At 40.0% G+C, this 20,835-nt stretch overlaps 1 protein-coding gene across 2 annotated transcripts in view; it reads right to left on the reverse strand.

Annotated features, from left to right (window-relative positions):
- Positions 1-18,645: 18,645 nt before the first annotated feature.
- Positions 18,646-20,835, reverse strand: part of LOC306842792 (multiple C2 and transmembrane domain-containing protein 2-like) — a 62,500-nt gene continuing 60,310 nt past the window's right edge. Inside the window, exon 23 of one of the 2 annotated variants that reach the window (XM_079373860.1) lies at positions 18,646-19,335. In XM_079373860.1, the coding sequence (XP_079229986.1) occupies positions 19,267-19,335 (69 nt within the window). In that variant the 3' untranslated portion in view covers positions 18,646-19,266. The remainder of the gene's footprint in view (positions 19,336-20,835) is intronic. The other variant, XM_079373859.1, reaches the window with a different exon arrangement.

Consider the following 20,835-nt stretch of genomic DNA (forward strand, 5'->3'; position numbering starts at 1 on the left):
TCCGGTATTATGGTAACTTAAAGCTGTATTTATGTGGAAATTACTCAGCTGATATTGTGGGGGTTACAGTACTCGAATGGAATATATCATTAAAACTATTATAAACATTTTTGTTAATTGAAATAAAGCTGAAATAATATAGATGAAAAACAAACAAAAATTATAAATGTTGCCTAATTACTAAAACTACAAACAAAACTACAATTCATATAAAAAAGCTTAAAAATATGTGAAATGTGAAAAATACTAAAATAACACTAATATACACTATGTAGTACATTTACATGAACAGCATTATATGTCCTATGAACTATAATTATAATGTGTGTATAGAGAGATAGAGAGCGAGTTATATATGCACATACGTACAAACTTTTTCCCCTCTCTCGCTTTCTTTTAAAACATCCTACATCCCAGCTTTAACACTTCCCTGGGCTCATGTCACTGCTGTAAAGCCGTCTCTGCAGCCCTGTCATTGGGACTGTGTCCAATGGAAAATTAGACTGACTGTGAATTATCGCAAATGTTCTGGCAAATGACACTCCATTTGAAGGTCTTTGTCACCAATTATGTGTCTATTAAAAAACAGTCAATCAGTCAATGTGTAAATAGCTAGCTCTCAGAGGGCTCACTCACTGACAGGAGGCTGTCGATAGTCTATCTGATATGATTTAGCCGTTAAGAAACTAGGGACTCGCTTCAAATCTCCCGACAAACTACATCTATTCTTTCTCTCGCGGCTGATGGCTTTAGCGAACACTTTCTGAGGGTTGTGATGGTGCCTGCGTGTAAATCATTCAAAACCTGCACGGTTTGCTGTTGCCACGCTACCTTTCCTGTAAGTGTTTGAAGTTTACGTAACCCCAAAAGCTTGGTTGAGAGGGTAGAGCTCCTCACGACCCCCCACTTCCAGCACACCCCTTAACAGTCTACTGAGCAGCTCCGACATGTAACTAAACAAAAACACTAATTGGATGTCTGGCTGACTAATTTGATTTTCCGAAAGAGCTGAAACCAAAACCCTGTTAGCTCCTTTCGATGACAGACGCTAATATTATGTTCTCACGCTGTAACTGCAGTTTTAGTGGGTATCCTTTCCCCAATCAAAACAACCGCTGCTTACCATTATTGCATTATGTTACCATTTTGAAATAAATGACTGCGTTCTGGTTCAGGCTAGTTGTTGTAACTTGGACAGACCCATTAGAGTCATCGCTCCTATGTCATTGTGCTTGACTGTCTCAGGTGTCTCAGTCACTTGAGATAATTATCTGGATAGACATAAGTGTTACGGTAGTTGTATTTATATGACTGGATCAAATCTGTTCCTTCCTTGTCATAATGCACTCAGTTGGACGTGATGGGCCCTATTTATAAATTCTAGTGATTATTTGTTATATTTTTAGCATACATCCTGCTTCCGCAACAACTGTCAACAGTTTCAAGGAAGACAGACGTAGAGCGCGAATAAAGACGAGAAAAATAGGTCTAATAGTGGCTTCTGCTTTCAAGTATCCCCCTGGTACAGAGACTTCAGCTTTCACTGTCATCTTACAAATTTGAAAATTTACATACAGCACAGATATTATTCTGCCTTTCCACGAGCGCTCTGTTTGGAAATCTTATGAGACTAAACACATTTTTTTACCGCCACCAATCAAGATGAAAGATCTTCAGTACGGCGTTTGTATGCTTCAGTCACTAATGGTTGATTTTTGATGTTTGATTTTGGCGGATGGAAGTATATCAAGATTTACGGCATCTTAGCTCACTTAAATTGGCCATTATGGAGCTTCATTCTTTGGAAGAAAACGCTATTTTAAAGACCATGTGGACGGATAAAGTCCCGTACTTTCGTTGCAGAGCTGTATTGAAAAGTGGATATAAATATTCCCCAGGGACGAGCTTTCAAAGAAAAACAGATTAAATAAATGAGTCACATACCTCAAAGTGAAGCTACCTTTTTGACACTACTTTGTAAGCATGATCTGCACCAAATATTCATCAAGACACAGATGATACAAATCCCTCAGAAGATAAGCACTTTCCTCAAAACTCTGCTAAAAGGATTTTACTAATGCTTTGGTCCTTCCCATCTGTTTGGATGGAAATCTTAGACTCAAAAGGTTCATCGCTTCAATTAGTAATTATATAACGTCTGATGCAATGTTTCTCGTAACCTCCTTGCTAATGTTTAAAAAAGAACGAACAAGGGTTGTGCATTTCTTCGCGCTGTAGCTCTGCTATGCTTAAGCGTCGGAACATGGTAATAGGAATATCTAGAGGTCAGTCAGGGTTAGTCAGGCTTCCTCCACAGGAAATGAGCTTATGGTGTGCTGTGTTCCCAACGTAATGAGCAACGCCCCTGTGTTTAATCTTTGCTAATATTGTTATAATAACTGGATGAATTATTAAAAACAAGCAAATATATGACTACATGATCCTAAAACCACCAGTGTGCAGAGGGCTGTGTGAATGCTGTGTTACCGTGTTTTCCAATCGTGTGTGTGTGTGACTTGAGCTTACTGCAGACTGTGACTGTTTATATGGAGGTCTAATAGTGCAAACACATAGCAGTAAAACTAGTTATTTATGTAGTTCTATTTGTTAAATTGCCAAAAATTTTAAACTTTAACATAATAATTTTTCTTTAATTGTTTATACCCACATACTATGAATTGATTGTGTGATGGATATACTTGTGAAAGTCATCATTTTTCGATTTCATTTATTGGTGGGATTTTCATAAGAGCCGTCAATATCAAGTTTCAATTCGCAAATCCATTTCCCATATTGTGTTTATCCAGCACGACTGCGAGGGCAAAACCGTCCCGGTTCGAGATGTTTTGCGAGTCAGCAAAAGCTAACGCTGATGTCAGTAATAGCCTGGCTTTGCTCTGAATTTCCATGATAAAGGTGGACACAAAGATGGAAAAAGGGGAGGAAGAATCATCGCAGAAATTTCCATCACGTCATTCTATGCTGGAAAATTGCATTTAAGTTTGAATAGATAAAAAAGGAAAGAAACACCAGACATGCCAACTGCTCTGCATTTCAAGGCTTGATTGGACTAGCAGCTAGTCTGTATGCTGCAGTGGGTTTCATCGCTGTTAATTGATCCTTTTTTTAATTAATGTGGAAAGAGGAAGGCCGTATCTCTGTCCTGTCTACTTGTCCTCTCTGTCTGTCATAACAGTATCAAACTCCAGCTCACCGAGTTGTGAGCTCTCTACTGTGCCTTGTAGGCAGGTGGAGTATTTTTGGTACAGTTCTGTGCAAAACCGTGCATATGTGTGCTGGAGATTGTCTGGGTTCATTAACCAGGCCGTTTTCATTTGCAAGCTTTTGCCTTGTGATTCGCATAAGGGTGCGTGGGATATTACACAGAGTTCTTTTCTTTCTGATACCTTTATTTCATTTTCTGAGGCTTTTATGTCCTTCCACTCAAACAGGCATATGTGAATATCAAATTACCTCCTGTTCAAAATCTAGTCATTTGCTTTTACTGTATCATGTCCTTTGAAAACTAGTAATACATTATTTAAAACCAATCCAGAATTCACTCTTAAACCATTTGAGTGGCAGATAATCTCAAATTTACGTCATGTAAATTACTTTAGAGTTATAAATGTAACTAAATCCAAAATAGTTTTTTTTCATCAGTTGCCTATGTATGGATTTGGATATGGGTCCCTTAGCCTGTGGTAGTCAAATGTGTTTCTTTTAAATAATTTTCTAAATAATTTTTTTTTTTTATAGAATCTTTTGCTTTAACTTGCCATTTTTGACCACGATCATCTTGATCATTCAGAGGTGTGAAGCAAAATTTTAACACATGACTCTCCATACAAAAAAGCTCAACTTCATTTTTATGATTGCTGCAAAAGTTACCAAAAGAGGATTAGCTTTTTTTTCCTCTCGGCAGACGATGAAAAAATAATGAGGAATGGCAGCTGAAGACTGAACATGTATATATCTGTTTCTGTCTAATTAAATCTGTGAAGGAGGCTCAGACTTGCTTCTGCCATGTGGTGCAGACATGCTTGCAGCTCTTTTTGTGGTGGCATACTGCCACCTATGGGCTTAAAAATAAAAATGGCTGGAGTCCCAACAGAGGGCTGTTATTATTGCCTTTACTTACGGAAATAAATGTTTCATTAATATGAAATGTAGAATTATATATTCAAAAACTAGCAAATACTATCAGACTTTTAGAGGGAATTTTCCTTATATTCATGGTATGAATTAATATAGTTATTAAAATTTTAGTGGAATAATAACATGGGTCTTTTTGTCAGATCTATATATATCATTCATTTGAGATGAGCTTTTCCATATCTCCAAAATAAAGGATATTATAAGAGGAGAGCAGCTGCAGAAGGGTGCAGATATTGAGACTTCATTTATCTTCCAAGAATATGGCCATGGCTGTTGTATCAGGCCTAGAACTGCAAATGAAAAAAATAAAAAAGCAAGAAAAAGAGAGCGGCTGCAAGAGGGAGATGATGATGATGATGATAAAATAGAAAAAAAAAAAGCCAAAGTATGTTTCCAGATTTTTATCCTCCCACGGTCAGAAGAGTGACTGTGAGGAAGTCTTGGCCAGGCCACCTACGCTCTTCACATCCTCTCATCTCTGCCGCTGTTTCTCCATCATTTGTTTATTCATTCGTCTGTTTTACAGACGTCCCGCGGCTGCTGTCCTGCTCTCCAGGTGTTTAGGGAACTGTCAAACTTTTGATGACTTCATTAAAAAAATATTATTTTTTTGTTTGTCCTCTGTTCTGCATAACATTTGAATAGGCAATTGCAATATGGTCAAGTATTATAAACATATTCCAAGAAAGTATAGTAAGTTATTAAATAGTTTTTTTTCTTAGTTTTAAATATTAACATTATTATTGCTGTACATGTGTCTGTGTTAAACTTGATGGCTAAAACTTAATCACAAGAAACATTTGCTATTTTTCAAAATGGTACTACAAATAGAAAGTCGATACTCAATCTCTGCTTGATGTGTGTCAAAAAGGACACCTGACGTGTCTTGCAATTTGGTGCAGGAATTCATTTTATTTCCATATTCGTGTGATTTGGTAACAGGTGTAAATACATTAGCTTTATGTGCTTTACTTAACGTTCAGTACATGCTCAATAGAACCAGGAAAAGCAGATTTCTTAAACATTGACATGAATAATATGGAAATTTCTCAAGTTATCTGCTGTTATCTGGAAAGTGTCTTGCAGAAAAATTATATTTGCGAACCCAGGAAAGTGACTTATTTTTCAGTCAATGTAATAATCCTAAGAGCCCCTTTTTCACTGTGTCATTGTGCTGAGGCACTACGTATGTTAACACTATTAAATCACCTCAGATGTCTAAGTGATTCAATCTTATTCACTGTGGACAAGTGAATTGAATTCCCCTAAAGTGCCTGTCTAGATCCTGTCTATGTGTGACGGGTTGCTAGGTTGCAGAGAGAGTTCGGAATCTCTCCAGCGCTGTGGTGTGTGTCAGAAACGTCTTCTCATTGGAAAATGTCTCACGAAGGTTGAATTAATGGGTTATCGATATCAGGACACATCACGCTGATGATGTCTCGAATCTAAAGAGCTGACCGCTTAAATAGAAGCAAATTTTATATGATTTACTGAAGGCTGCACATATGGTGCACATACGGGCCGGAAATTGTCAATGTCCAAGTGTTTCTAATTACACATCATGATATTATGAGCTAAATTCCTAGTAATTAATGAATTAAAAAAAGTTTTGCTTGTCTAGCTTGTCTATTTCAGGTTAACAGACGGCATGGCAAATGATGGACTCTGTGATGGAACATATTGTGACATCTGTTTGATTTTCTCTGCATACTGTGTATATATGAATGTATACTGCAAGTCTCACTGTATTGCATTCAAGAACATATTCCAAACACATATTATACTCCTCCACTACAAATAAGAAACTAGTAGTACCTCCCCTCCCCTAAACCTCATGTCGTTCCCCGTTCTTGGCCCTGTCCTGTCAGAGACGCTCTATAGCACAGTGGTGCTTAGCGACCCTGACTTTCTGACCTGCTTTCCCGCTCAGCCTCAGCCACTTCTGCACGAATGGCCGCGGGCTCTCCATCTCTCCGGCTCGTCTAACTGATCAAGGACCAGTGTTAGGAGTGCCAGGCCACACCAGCGTGCCCATCTTTGATTCGGTTAGTTTATTATGCTCTCCTGAGAGCCCGGCTGTTTCAGCACAGCGTGACAGTGCCCTTCAGGTCAGGTATAAGAATAACAATAGGGGTGCCTCTCTCCATCCTCCTCAAAGGCGGGGTCTGAATTGTTCTATTAGCATTCTTAATTGTGGTCATGCAAATGGTCTGAATGGAAGATGTGGAGAGTGAGCAGACAAAAGATGCTCTACTTTTTTTTTTTAAATTATATTGTTTGCTTCGTCTGACCAGTGTTTGTGTGCTGAAATGGCAAACATGACTGGGTTGATTAGAGGAACAAGTGGTTTATGAACACTTAAAGGGATGGTTTGCCCCAAAATTGAAATTCTGTCATTACTTACTCATCTTCATTTTGTTCGGGAAAAAGTCGGCTTCAAATGAAAGTGGATGGGGACTAGGAGCTGCCTTGTTCACTATATTCCGTCATCTTATGTGATAGCTCTGAAATGTAAGTAATCTCCCCCTGAAAATTTGACAGCTTTTGTCACCATTCACTTGTATGGAAAAGAGCAGTATGAACACAAATTTTTTTTTTATTATTTTAAAAGGCATATTGGAGTGTAATGGGGCTTTCACTGTATATTTGTGTGCCTAAATACTGTTACATTTATCTTAAAAGGAAAGTTTACCCAAACATGTAAATTCTGTCAATTTTTACTCACCCTCACGTTGTTTCCAAACATTGAATGAAAAACTACCCCCCCCCTCCAAAAAAAACCTAAACTTTTTTTTGTGTGTGTTAAAACTAAAGAAGGAAATTCATACATAATGACATAAGGCTGAGTAAATGACAAATACATTTTGGGGTAAACTGTGCCTTTAAACACATGGTTATCAGTCTGTAACTGAAAATCAGTCTGTAACTGAAAATCAGTCTGTAACTGAAAAGATGTCAGTAATTTCATCGACTATTGTAACGGCGGCAGCAAGGCAAGGCTATTACCCAGGGACTCTTAATCACGGCAGGTCCCATAAGTAAAAGCCCTTATCATGTGCGAGGAACAGCGCTGCGAGTGCCTCATAGATAGAGTGGAGAGAAGCAGACATGCTCGCTCTAATTCCCTTTGACAGTCTGGGGCCTGTTTGCTACCTGGTTAAGCCCCGGCTTTTTCATTTTGTGTTTGGTATAAACTGACAAAAGGGAATATCGCAGCATACAGCTGAAGGAAAGTGGAGAGCTCTTTACGAGTGATTGACAGCTCTTGTCAGTCAGTAAGAGGCACCTGCTTAGGCCCTGGCGGAGTGCGTCCTTCAAGCTGAGGCGCAGAGGTGTTGTCGTAATTATCTGGGAAAAAAGGAAACACAATTAATAGTGAGCATTTAGCAGTGAGAGATTATTTACTGAGGCCTGTCCAACAGAGGCAGACGGCAGACTTGTGTGGGTCTAGAGAGATCTGGGCTGTCCATCAAGTTGGGATGTCCAACCGGACCAATCCAATTAAAGCCGAGATGATTCCACAAACCAGCCCTTTCTTTCCTATAATGAAATTCCTTCAGATGATAATTGGCCGATATTGTAATTTCCTCAGAGTATGTGTGTGTCGAAATTCATTTTTAGATTGAAATATAGTTCCTATACATCTCGAGTCAAAAATAACACCACTGCTATTGTGTGTGCGTCCTCAAAGACTGCCTGTATGAGTCCTTGGTCTAGAGCCATCTACATGGGAGGTGGGTTATTCAGAGGCCACAGGCATGGAGCTTCTGATTGAGTCGTTGAAGGAGTAACAAAAGCCATGAAGGTTTGCGACTGAGACAGGGGTCTGCCAGTGCTTCTCGGCACCAACGCAGAACACAGACCCTCCAGGCAGTACGGGGCGAAGCAAAAAGAGGCGCTGCGATGAGCTACAGAACAGCCCTTTCACTCCAGAGAAGGGAAATCAAATGAGAGACTGGGTGTGGGGTCCGCAGGTCAGCGAGCAGGTGGGCGCGAGAGGGAGAGAGGGGAGAAAGGGCGGCGGAGCGGGCTGTCACATCTGGGGCGAATTAGAAAGGTAAAACAACCGAGGCTGAAAGCAAAAGAAAGGGAGGCGTGTGTGAGGATGTGAAAGACAGATCTGCTTTCTAAAGTAAGACCAGGTTGGCGAGGCAGCAGGGGGCCCAGATGAAAGTGATTAAGCGGCCTGGCTTTGAGAAGCAGGTGCCCCTCTGCTGGAGAGAGCTTCCCCTACACGTCTAACCACAGACCGACAATGTTTACACTACCTACCGTCATGCTGCTCTATGACTCACTGTGAGACAACCTGGAAAATGATCAGCGTCAAAGCTTTTGCTTCGCTTTATATCATCTGCCTTGAAGAGCTCATCCAACGCAGCATTTTGGACTCGATTCAAACGGCTTGAATTTGAATTTTTGCCACGCTTTTTCTACAAATTTAAAATTAGGATTATTACATTATATTAAAATTGTAATCGTTATAACATTGTTGTCTAGTACCTAATGTTCTATTCTTATTATTATGCACATGAATAATTAAAAATGCTAATGGTCTGCTTTTAAAACATAATAAAAATCATCTGAAATTATTGCTTGATTTATTATCTGTGTCAAGCGGTTTGTACAATATCGCATGCACCTGGCATAAAACGTAACGTTTTATTATACTGTTCTATTTAGTTGGTTTGAGATATGAATTAGAGAAGCTACATTTCATGATTGTGTTTGTTTTAACCTGTGTTGTTCCGACTTTATAAAACATATCATGCTGGCTGTTCAATTATTGAAAGTGGATTACCTCATCTCACTTTACCTCATCAATTAATTGTTCGAGAGTTATTTGAAACTATCGTGCCATGAGATTTCTTGGCCAGTTGATTTAATGTCCTCGGTTCGCCCTTTCTAAACTCAGACCGCAGTGCAGAGAGAAACAATTCTTCCAGCAGCCAATGAATACAGCGTTCTGAATAGTCCCATAATTCCCCATGGCTCTATAACATTCACTGTCTACCATCTTCTAGTCCTCCCTTGTTTCCCCGGCTAGGACTGACACATTTGATAATTGATTCATCGCTACATTAACTAATGCAATAATCAATTATTCTAACTGTGTTTTGGGGGAGAAACAGAGGCGTATTAAAAAGGCATTTATGTCAGCCGCTCGGTTCTAAAATGTTTTGGGTGCAATGTGAGCTTTGTCTGATGATAAGCGCTTCTAGCATTTTTCCCATTTCTCTCTCCTCTTTAGCCGTTCGGCTGCTAACTTAGTTAGGCAGCATAATCAAGTGGAAAGTTTCCCTGGTTTGCTTTTCCCGTTTTGCAGAATTTCATCGCACCGTTTATTCTAACATGACAAGAGTAGCTCTGTGGGGCAGCGTTTGTTTCCATGCATCTGTTGGCTGGCGAGTGGGAAGAGCCCTAGCTAGGGCTTGAAGGCCAGCGTGTAGGAGTCGACGGATAAGCAAACTTACATATAGAGGCTATGCAAAGCAGCTTCAACAAATCTTCTCTTATGTTTTTTTTTCCAACTAATTTAATTTTCTATGCAGAACAAAATATAAAATAATGGTAAAGAAAATTCTGAAATAAACAGAAACGTTGTGGGCCTATATTAACACACTGTAGTCAGTACTTCAATTTGCTCATTACGTTCGCTTTGACGCATTTGGATTAAACAACGTTCGCATCTTTGTACAGATATCAGAAGGATCCCAGCTTAAGGAACAAGTGTATAGTTAATTTTTAATGGCACCCCGGATAGTGTTTGAGGAACGATCGGAGCATTTTGTTTTGTAAACGTGTCACAGTGTCATGGAGAGTTCACAAAGAAACATTTGTTGAAAGATGAAGTGGTACTAGATTTGACTGCAGCTGCATTGCATTAAGTAAATGATTTCATAATGCTTTGTCTGGAAATTACCATTTTATTTGTATTATGTTCTCAAAACACTCAAAACATGCAATAGCGAGGGGAAGTTGGTGCTTTATTCCTATGCAATGACGTTAGCCAATCATAAGAAGCCTTAAAGGACACACCCCTTAAAAACAGCCTGTTGAATGAGGTTTGAAAATAATAATTTTCCACATATTTATTTGTTTTTGTTTGTTGTGCAAAAGACTTTATTAACATTAAAAGTAAACCTCAAAGAACATAGATAATAATAAAAAATCCATGTCATGACCCCTTTAATTTCATTGTGTACTTGTACATGAGACAAGACAGAGTTGTGCTGGTTGAGAGAGAGCCCGCCCACATGCTTTTCTGATTGGCTAGAATTTTGTGATGTTGTTGCGTCAGCAGTGTTGCATCTGCTGTGGACAGACAAATTGTTTGTTGCTGGAATCTTCTTTCATCATGTTTTATAAGGTCCAACCCACAAAATCTTTTATCTTGTTTCTCAAGTCCTCCTGGAAACTTCTTATTTACGAGTTGACAAGTCATAATTACAGTGTCAGGTGTACAAGGAACAAGATGGCAATTTAATTTTTCGACACAAAATTCAACGATTTTTTTTTTTAACTCTACATCTACAAAATGATTAATAAAGAATGTGCATCTGGTTTTTATTCCATTTATGAAGGTGAGGTAAACTGAATCATTTTATATTCTATGGTAATTATGCAGTATTATAATATTTTGTTTATGTAAGTTTTATTGTATGACAAAAAAATTATCATTTTATTCTTTTCAACAAATTTACCATCAATACAGAAACTGCATAGTCTTTGACTGCATCCATTGCATCCCACTTGTTTTCTCACTGACACGCCTCCAACTCGAAAACTCGGGGCTTAAAGAACATTTTGAGTTTCCCACTTGTAATAATAACTTTATGGTGGCATTCCTGTGCGTTCAACACGTAAACATGATCTATCCAACATGCACCAAAACAAACGCAACTGGCGCCATCATGCATCAGTTTTTCAGTTAATGAAAATGACCTCAGAGGACTGTATTATGGTTGCGGTGGTTCCTCTTGTTGCTGGGCTGGTTGATTTGTAGGCATTAAGATAATATACAGGTAAGATTAGCCTATGAAATCACTTCAACCTAAATACATTTTTCATGTCCACGTTTTGTGAGTAGCCTTAATTTTGCAGTTTTTTCAACCTTGTACATTAAAAGTTGAATAGTATCCCTCCAATTCCAAATAAAACAGTTCAGATGCAAAAGCGTCAGATGCAAAAATGTTCTTCTAAAATGAGCATTTTTATCAGGCTCCTATGTGTAGGTTCAGTAATTTCACTTGAATGGCAATGAATAGGTTCTTTTCATTGCCATTAAAGTGAAAAAACTAAGTGCCATATGAAATTTTCTTCTAAAATGAGCATTCAGAGGCTTTTGCATCTGAACTCTTCAACTCTTCTGACAAAATGATGTATGCGGTAAGCAGTGGCTTGTTTAAAACTTTATTTTTTTCATTCTATACTACTTTGATTTCTAAAGACAACTAAACAACTTGTCAGTTTGAGATCTGTTAAATTCAATTTCTGTCCCCCACATCACTGTCATTCAAGCCAAAATCTTCAAATAATTAGCTCAAGTCATTATCATTACTGGATCATCATCAGACTGGACCGAGTGCCGCCTTCTCATTATTCCATAGCGAACAGATTAGAGTTCATTATGTATTGCAAATGACTCTACCTGTAGGTACCAATATAGTGTTAGCCAAAGTCTTGCCATGGAGGACTCATAAATAGCTAGCTTAATTACAATTTCACACAAATCAAATGAAAGAATGAAGGAATCAATAAATCAGTAGATCTCTGGGTAGGTGTCTGGGCAGACCTTATTCCTTTATTTGTTTTCTTTTTATCACTCCTCTCCTTGTCAGTGGGGAGAAGGAATCCCAAATTATCCACAGGGTTACGGGGCGCGCTGCCCCGGAGCCCCTCACCCCATAGCAGAGGTAACGTATTCAATGGCCTGGGGCGAGTGGTGCTGCGAGTGAGCCCTGCTGCATACTGATGGGTGAGCAGGGGAGGCAGTAATTGGTGCAGTGGAGGAGAGGGGAGAGAAGGGCAAGCACAGGGAGATGATGGCTTTGTTTCCCCCCGTCTGTCTCACGTCTAGACTCCTCCCCCCTCCTGCCATCATCCACCCCGTACCCCTCCGACACATGCTTCTGTCCATCAAAATACTTAAAGAGGTAGTTCACCCAAATATTAAAATACAGTCATTGTTTACTCGCCCTCATGTCATTGAAACAGTACAGAATGGAACGCAAAGGATAATGTCCAAGCTTCTTTTTCAACATACAATGGGGACCTGGAAAAAACTGTGGTCATCATTCGTTTTCAATATAGGGAAAAGAGCAGCTTTAAAATTCCCCTAAATTGCAGCTTCTGTGTGCCACGCATGAAAGAAAGTCATACGGATTTTAAATGACACTATAATGAGTAAATGACATTTCAAATTTTTTTCCTGAAATATCCCTTTAGGATAATACAAAGTCTTTGCTGTCAGATGACACACATGGTAGACATCCTCAAAAGGCAGAATATGAACAAATCATGGAAAGTATCTACCATGCTGCTCTCACTGAGAGACAACCTGGACAATGATCAGTGTCTTCAAAGTTTGCTTTAAATCATTTGTCTTGAACCAAATGTTTATTCCAACCACAAAGGGAGGAAGGTGACATCTGTGTGAGTTTGGACGTTTTATCCAGTATGATTTTTATTAGAAACCTTCAAGCACTAAATCATCTTACTTTTCATTGTACGTTTTTTACCGGGCTTACAAATATAGCAACTGTCAGAATATCCACAAAAATTGGAACACTCCATACATTATTTATATACACATTCATTTTAACCAGTGTTTTAATCAGTTGAATTCTAATTTATTTTCATATGCAACAAGCGATTGAAAAATGCCATTGTTGTTATGTACTGTTATGTAGTATGATGTATGTCATGTACTAACATCCATTTTCCACTATGCTGCTTTTTCCCTGCAGTTCTGAAGAGGGACAGATGTGTTTGTAATCCAGGAATTATCATTTTACTACACGGTCACCGCATGTCTGAACAGTGCACAGCGCGGCTGTAGCAGGGGTAAGTAGAAAAATATAACCACATGGGCCTCCACTGCTTGTCAAAGCTAAAGAGGAGAAACTAACAGAGGCTTCAGTTTGCTGGCTAATTGGGCCCTGGTGGCTGACACCGTAGACTCATAAGCAAAACAAACATCATTTCAATATCTCCACAACTGGACCCTTTAAACCATGATCACAGAGCAAAGTGGTTCCATCGCAAGACCACATCTAATTAATCTGAGTCAGGAGCTTTAAATGAAGTTAAATCCTTTTTTTTACATCAATGGTGTGTTCAATTACGATGTGTGCAGTGGCATGCTTTAGATCTGGAGGACAGTTTATATGGCTGTAATTAGCAGGCCTTGTTAATGAAAGAGAAGGCAAAGCCTGCCCGGAGATTGACTGTACTATCAGTGGCAGTGGGCAGTGACCTTTGTAAACTTCAGCTTCCAATTATAATTGATATGTAGGGTGATTTCAATAACTCTAAGTTTTTTTTGGTGTAAAACAAAGACATTTTTACACAGTAAGGAAAGATAAATGTAACAATTATTTTCACCAGAGATGAGACCAACCCCTACAGTAATTAGTGAGCATGAATGCATGTTTTTATTGTTTGTGTTAAAAAAAGGGAACAGACCCAGTGTGTGTTTGTAAATTCTTACCTTTTGTAACTATAGAGTTAGCCCTGTTTAATACTGCACACAAATGAAGTAAGCACTATATTTAATATTTTCAAGATTTGTAAAACAAGTCGAACAGAAAAATAGCATCACACAAGCAGCACTTTCTGACTGAATTTAAGTGATTTAAGCCATTTATTTTTGGGTGTATAATTCATCATTTATGATTCATAATTCATAATTCATCATTAGCTGTAGTTCTGGTACGTAGTAATACCTCTGTCAGTTTGAAAGCGCTAATGTCACTTTTGCAGTTACACTGTTGCTTACAAACTGCATGTGCTTCGTTGGGTGAACCAGAATGAATTGTAAAAAGCAATCAATCCGATAGTCTTTTTGAGCAAGCCTTTACCGTCCCGTGATTCCACCCTGTCGCTTTTGTGCACTGGCACATTCCAGAACACCAGATATACATATTCATCTGACTCCTATAGAATGTGTCAAATAGAGGTGTCCTAATTGTGTCCTTGATGAAAGGCTATTAATATTGAACACTTCTGCAGTCACCCATGTGTCTGCACTTTTTTTTTTTTACCGTGAGACAAAAAGCAGATCTCTGCTTATCTCTAATGATACCTGAATCCCATGAGATGAGAAGAGAAACTGCGAGTGGCTCCAGTAGATTCATCAAGCCAAATATTGAGTTCTTTCCTCTGGAGGATGAGAGTCACATTGCATTATATCACCGTTAATTAAAATGAAATATGCGGTTAAATTATTCTGTGTATTGTTGACTGATGGGGTGTGCGCGAGCTAAACGCCAACCATTGAGGCGAAAACAGATAGCTAACAAAGGTGTCTTTCTCTCTTTCTTTCCATCCCCATATCTTCCTTTCTATCGTTTCACCAATTTCCACTTCCGTGGCGCTCTGTTCTCAAGGTCCTTCCTCAAGGGTGCGCAAAGCAATTCAGTCATGGGATGGAGAGAAAGAGATTTCCCATGTTTATTAAGCTACATTTTTTCTTGATTATTGTTATAATGTGTCACCAAGAGGGCTGTCCTTTTCTATTAACTTTGTTTAACATTTCCTAGCTTTGACGATAAAAGGAAAAGAAAAGGATGGAGAAAGTAAACACGCTCCTCGCAACCGGTTATCAGCGCAGAAGGGGTGACTTTGTTTCCGAGGCGGTCGACGGCCCTCCTCATGGTCCTTTCATCTAAGCCTGGCCTTTCTGATCCAAGAGCCGAGCCTGTCAGGGCCGCACCTGTAACGGAGGGACCTCTGGCCCCACGCTGCTCACTCGCCCGCCTGCCCTTAGACTCGCACTCCGTATCGCAGCGGCACTCCTCGCCCCTGCCAATGCCCCTGAGACTGGCCAACACCCCAGCTGTTAGCCACATTCTAATGCACTCCGAATAATATTAAAGCCAAATCAGTTGAATTTATTAATCCGGACAGGCCCCTAAGAGAGATGCTTTTAAAGGCCAGCGACTTAATTTAAGCTCTTAAAGGCTACCCCAGTGCACTTGATGTATTGCGAGAAATTATGGCTCGGTGTCAGTGCGCGTAATACGCCCACTGTATAAATAAGATGCAAACTACGAGTTTGCAGAACAGAGGCACGCACCCTCAGGCTCAATTGCAGTCGTGACTTTAAAATGTAATTAATACTTGTACCCGCTTCTGACTGTAATCTTTGCTCTCGTGTTGGCTAGTCTTTGTTCATCTACATATGTTGCTGACTGATCCTGACGTTTCCTTCCGAAGTACAGACAGGAGATGTGGGAATATCTTCGACAGGCTAAGCATGTAGGTTAAGGTCCTCAGTTGGTGCGGCCCACCCTGAGAAGAGTAAAAACAATCGGTTTTGTCATTTGGATCTCATTAGTGTCTGATTCCAGGAAAGCCCTTCTCATTATTGGTGTCAGAACTGAGGCCTGACTTCGGCGATCTCAATACTGCGATGTTGAGCCCCTAGCAACACGACGAGTCTCTGATGTGTTTTTATTTTGACGTACTAGTAAGGAAAACAAATCAAAAGTAAAGTAATGTGACATCTTTATGTTAACAAGTAGCTTTTGCTTATTGCTGCCTTATGAAGACTCCGCAGGAATACACGGCGAGTTGAGGGAGGGCCATTTCCCTTTAATGAAAGCACCCGTGTAACAATAATTGAGGAACAGGGGCATCTTATTAAAATGAGATTTGGTTGGCATTGCTTGTGAAAGAGAATGCGCCACCTGCAAAGGAAGTATTGTAGCAGTCTCGCTATTTGGCGTTTCAGTTTGATGCCCGCTTCGGGGCTGCATATCAGGGAAAAAAAACAGGTTGTAGGGGTCCTTGCGCACAGTCTGCCCATGGTGCTGCCTGAAGGACTACCATGGAAACAAGGAGTGCGACAGGCTCTAGGGGGACCTGCCACAGCTGCAGGCACTTCCTTTCTGACAGGCTGATGAAGACATCAGCTTCATACCAAGCAAAACAACAACTATTGAAGGAGAAAAAGAGAGGGAGAGAATGATGCAAGCAGTGTTAACTGCTGTGTGGATGAGATGTTCATTAGTGAGATGGGGAACATATTCAGGGACCATATTGCCTGTTTAGTAATCTATAGAGGTTTGAGGTTTCAATCCCAGGAGACTGAGGCAAACTGATCATTTTTTTAAACGTGATTTTGTTTATTAGACGGGAGGAGAGTCTCCATTGTCCTCCATCACTACCTAGGTTTCTATCCAAGTTGAAAATTTAATTCATGCAATAAAAAAATATTGCACAAACAATTTGTGAATAAAGCAAGTTTCAATCTCATGTGTTCAGGAGAATAGTCGGTTTTTGTCAAATAGTCACTTTTTTGGCCACAAATTAGAAATCTAAACTGAAGCCACTGAGGAGGAGACAGGTTAAATAAATAAATAAGGGCATGTATGAATTTCAATTTTTTTATTTTTTATTTGATGTGATGTTGATTGCATGTTTATATCCAAAACTTGTATAAAACTGTTGATCTATAGTTCTATCGTCTCTATAATGGATCTCTAGTGCATTTTTAACATTAAAGTTGAAGAAGAGAGCATCCTTTTATAATTAGCAATGCCTAATTAGTAAACAAATCTTTAAGGTTTTTTTTTTTCAAAATCCAGTCGTCTTAATACACCATGCCACAGTGTCACAGGCCATGTGATGACAATTGTTTTTTGTTGAAACAACCTATTAAAAAAAAAACTACAGTTGAGAGCTGAATGTTAGAGGGTGTGCTAATATTTTGTACATTAATTTTCGGCCCACAATTTGACTCTTCTAAATGTCTGAAGCATCAAAGCATAAGATTTTCATCAAGGCAGTTTACCCAAAAACACTTGTCAACACGAGCTCTCTGAGATGAATGCTGCGTCGGGCCTCTCTTTACGAGAGATTCCAATCGGCAGCCTCTCATTTCATCTGCGTTTTTGAGATAGTCTTGAATTTTTGAAGACCGCTGCTCTCATCCAGTACAAACACTTCACATCCACTTAGAGGCTCGCTTTCAAGTTTTGGTGCCAACCCGGCGACTAGCTCTTTCTTGCAAGCATTGTTTAATTGGTTTCACCTCACACAGACATCTGATGGGGTCTCATTTACTGAGCTAAGGGACACTGGCTCTCCCCTTCTCGCGCTCCCTCTCCGTGGCCCCCCAGCGGAGTCGGTGCAGGAGTTTGTGTGTGGGATTTCTCTCGTCAGAGCGTTGCGGGTCACCTCCACTCCCCCTCGCTTTGAATCGGACCCCCGGTGGCAGCTCCTGGGAGAGTGCCGTGATGTCTCTATCAGACTGTCAAAAGAGATAGCCCCAGGCTCCAGCAGGTCCCTGAGAGCCAATCAAACTCTTCACGCTGCACCAACCGATGCTCTTTCACCAGCACCAAACTGCAGAGGAGTGAAGGGAGGGTGGGAGAGATGGAGGGGGGCAGGCTGGGATGCTGAGCACTCCAATCAGTCTGAACAAACTCCCTGAGCTGAGGTCTCGGGCTCATCTGTATGGCTACGGCTATTTTTACAAAAGTGTCCGCTCTGCTATTTACCTCGCTCGCTAAATTATTGACGGAGAGCAGGCGAGCGGACGGCATCTAAGGAAGTTTCTTCTTTCGGTTCGGTTTTACATTTCTTTGAAAGAAACTTTTCCCGGCTCGCTATGATAAAGTTGTCTGTACATCGAGGCGAAGGACAAAACGTAGCACTGTGTAAAAGGTGTAAATGAACACGGTGCTCGCTGTTAACTTCATTAATATGTTAATAATTGCTTAATATTAATTTCAAATCGACGCTCTGAATGCCAACATTCAAGATGCACCACTTTGGAAATGTTGCTTTCTGTAAAAATGAAACACTGATAGCGGAGAGGCTGGAATATGTCTGTAATATGAATAAATAAGTTGATGAGGCAGGAAATCTCCATTTGCTCTACTTGAAGCCCCATCACTGGTGCTAACACTACAGAGTGATGGGTCTAGTAGAGAGCCATTAGGCACTGGAGGTGATTTTAATGAAAATGGGAGACGCTAAGTGCGGGGTATGGAGTGTATATACTCACTCGCTCTCTCTCTTCCTCTCTCTCTCAATCTCACTCCCTCTTTATGAGAGATGAGCTCTCTCATCTGGACCTTGTTATTGTCAGCGAACTACAAAAGCGGTGCATTAGCTGACTGCTCTGGACACACAGATACTTTGATGTTTTCCTCCAACAGTGACCAGCATCCTCTTCTGAAGTGTGGGCTGGGTAATAATACTGTGTGTATCTTTCACAAATAACGCAGAATTAAGGATGCGAGAGAAGAAAAACACATTTAAGATGTCAAACTTAAGTCATCTTTATCTTCTGCATAAATGTACAAAACATGGAAGATTCATAGAATAAACAAACAGCATACATTCTAAAATAGCGATTTTGAACAGTAGGCCACATTTGCGGGAATAAAAATGTTAAATGGCACTTAAAACTGTTTAAACAAGTATATCATAAATATATTATGCCCTCATTTAAATATTCCCTGCTGTAAACACAAGCAACAGGAAGCACGTATGCTTCATTTGTTAAATGAACCAGAATGCGGTCTCTAAAAAGACATTAATATATGAAAAGGCTGCATTGTATTTCATTGCATTTCAGCATGACCAGAGGCTGGTGAAGCCCGTCTTTACCTTCATTTGCTCAGACACTGTGACCATGTGAGTTCGCGAGGGTCAAAGGCCCCGTCAGGAGGGGCCCCCCTCTCTCTCTCTCGCTCTCTCTCACACACACACACACACACACACACAGTATCACACAACCGATGAATACACCTCAGTGGAAATAGGGATGGTTTGGCATAAGGGGGCTCCTTCTCCACTCGCACGGGGCATTATGACTTAAACAGACCGTGTCTTGAAACGCCGTCCATCCCTTTCATCCGACATGTCCATCAGGTTTCAGCGCAAGCGTTTCTTCTTCGCTGGGCCCTGGTTGCCGAGCTCAGCTCTCAGCTCACTGTACTGCACCTGTAAAAACAAACAGCTCTTTGGTCAGACGCAGGTAATCGGAGCTGAGGCCCGCTCACGGTAATGGCTCCCCAGAGGAGAGCCGGTGCAGGGGGAAAGCCAGGCGGGCGCGGCTGTAATGAATCATTTTTTAAACACAGGAGCAGAGGGGATTAATCACAAGGAGGAAAGATTTGAAAAGTCAAGGGTTCTGTACCGACACAGCGGTGACTACATCACCCCCACCTATAAGGGAACTATACCGGTTGAGCAGACCCGCTGTCTTAGGTCCTCACAAACCGAGGAGTTGCGAGTTGTGTCCTTCCTGAGAAAAGTTTGTTGGAGACTAATTATAGCAGCTTGTAGGCAGGAGTAAGTGCCTGTACAGCTCTGGCTGGGGCATTGCTGTTACAGATGATCACACACTTCCCCCGTTTCAGATGAACATGCTGTTTACTTTACTTGAACTCGGGTCAGAGGTGAAGGTCGTCATGATGAAAGAGTTTCACTAAGCAACTGAATAAAGATTTTTCCTGCAGCTCACAACTTATCCACGTACAACTACTAGACTGCAATTAAACAATCAGCTCTGGCATTCAAAAATACATCTTTTGAACGCTTAAGAAGTTGCTATATGACTTAAAAGCCAGTCCTTCTCTTTCTTCAAAAACAATAAAGTTATAATGTAATGATTCAGCATGTGAAAATGACACTTTTTAGCCCAACACTAATTAATTGGATGAGGCATCAAATTACAATGACCAGCAATTACAAACTTGCTGGTCATTCAATACTAGTGGTTGATTGAGCTATTTAATACACTGTTAAAGGACACGGTATATGAAAAAGTATTATAGCATTTTAATCGCAGACACTGTAAAATGTCCTCATATGATGTCAGCATTCAGCAAATATGCATTTATATCATTTAAACCAATCTTTAGCTACCTAATAAATATTCATTTCCATGAATCTTGCAAACTTCATCAAATTCAGAATTTTTTATATTGATTAATTTTCAAATTATTTCTAATTGAGTAAATAGTATGTAAATTTATTTGCAGCATGTGTTATTTACTATCTTTTTTTAAATCCTGAAATTATCAGTGTGATATCATATATCGGCTTTATATTGGTCATCAGCTCTCCAAGATATCAGAAAATCAATACTGGTCAACCACTCCTCAATACATATATCATAAAGAATATTTTGGACACATTATTGAGCCCAAGTGCTCCTGGATTGTAATAAACTCCAAAAGCATTCCCTACGATTTCATCACCATTGTCTAAAAATGGCATTAAAGGCATCTTATCTTGTCCAAGGCCACCGTGCAGTTCAAACAACATACATCATCGACAAATAATTAAATACGGCATGAGGCTGATGGGACTCGAAAGCGTGGAGAATGCGTCCAAATGCTTTTCTTGTTTGTTTCTCCTCTAAACAATAACCTGGAGGTGTATCTGTAAGGTAGGGACTGCACACTAATTACCAGGCCCTGATTATGAGAATGGGAG

Source organism: Barbus barbus (genome assembly GCF_936440315.1).
Source record: "Barbus barbus genome assembly, chromosome: 23".
NCBI lineage: Eukaryota > Metazoa > Chordata > Actinopteri > Cypriniformes > Cyprinidae > Barbus > Barbus barbus.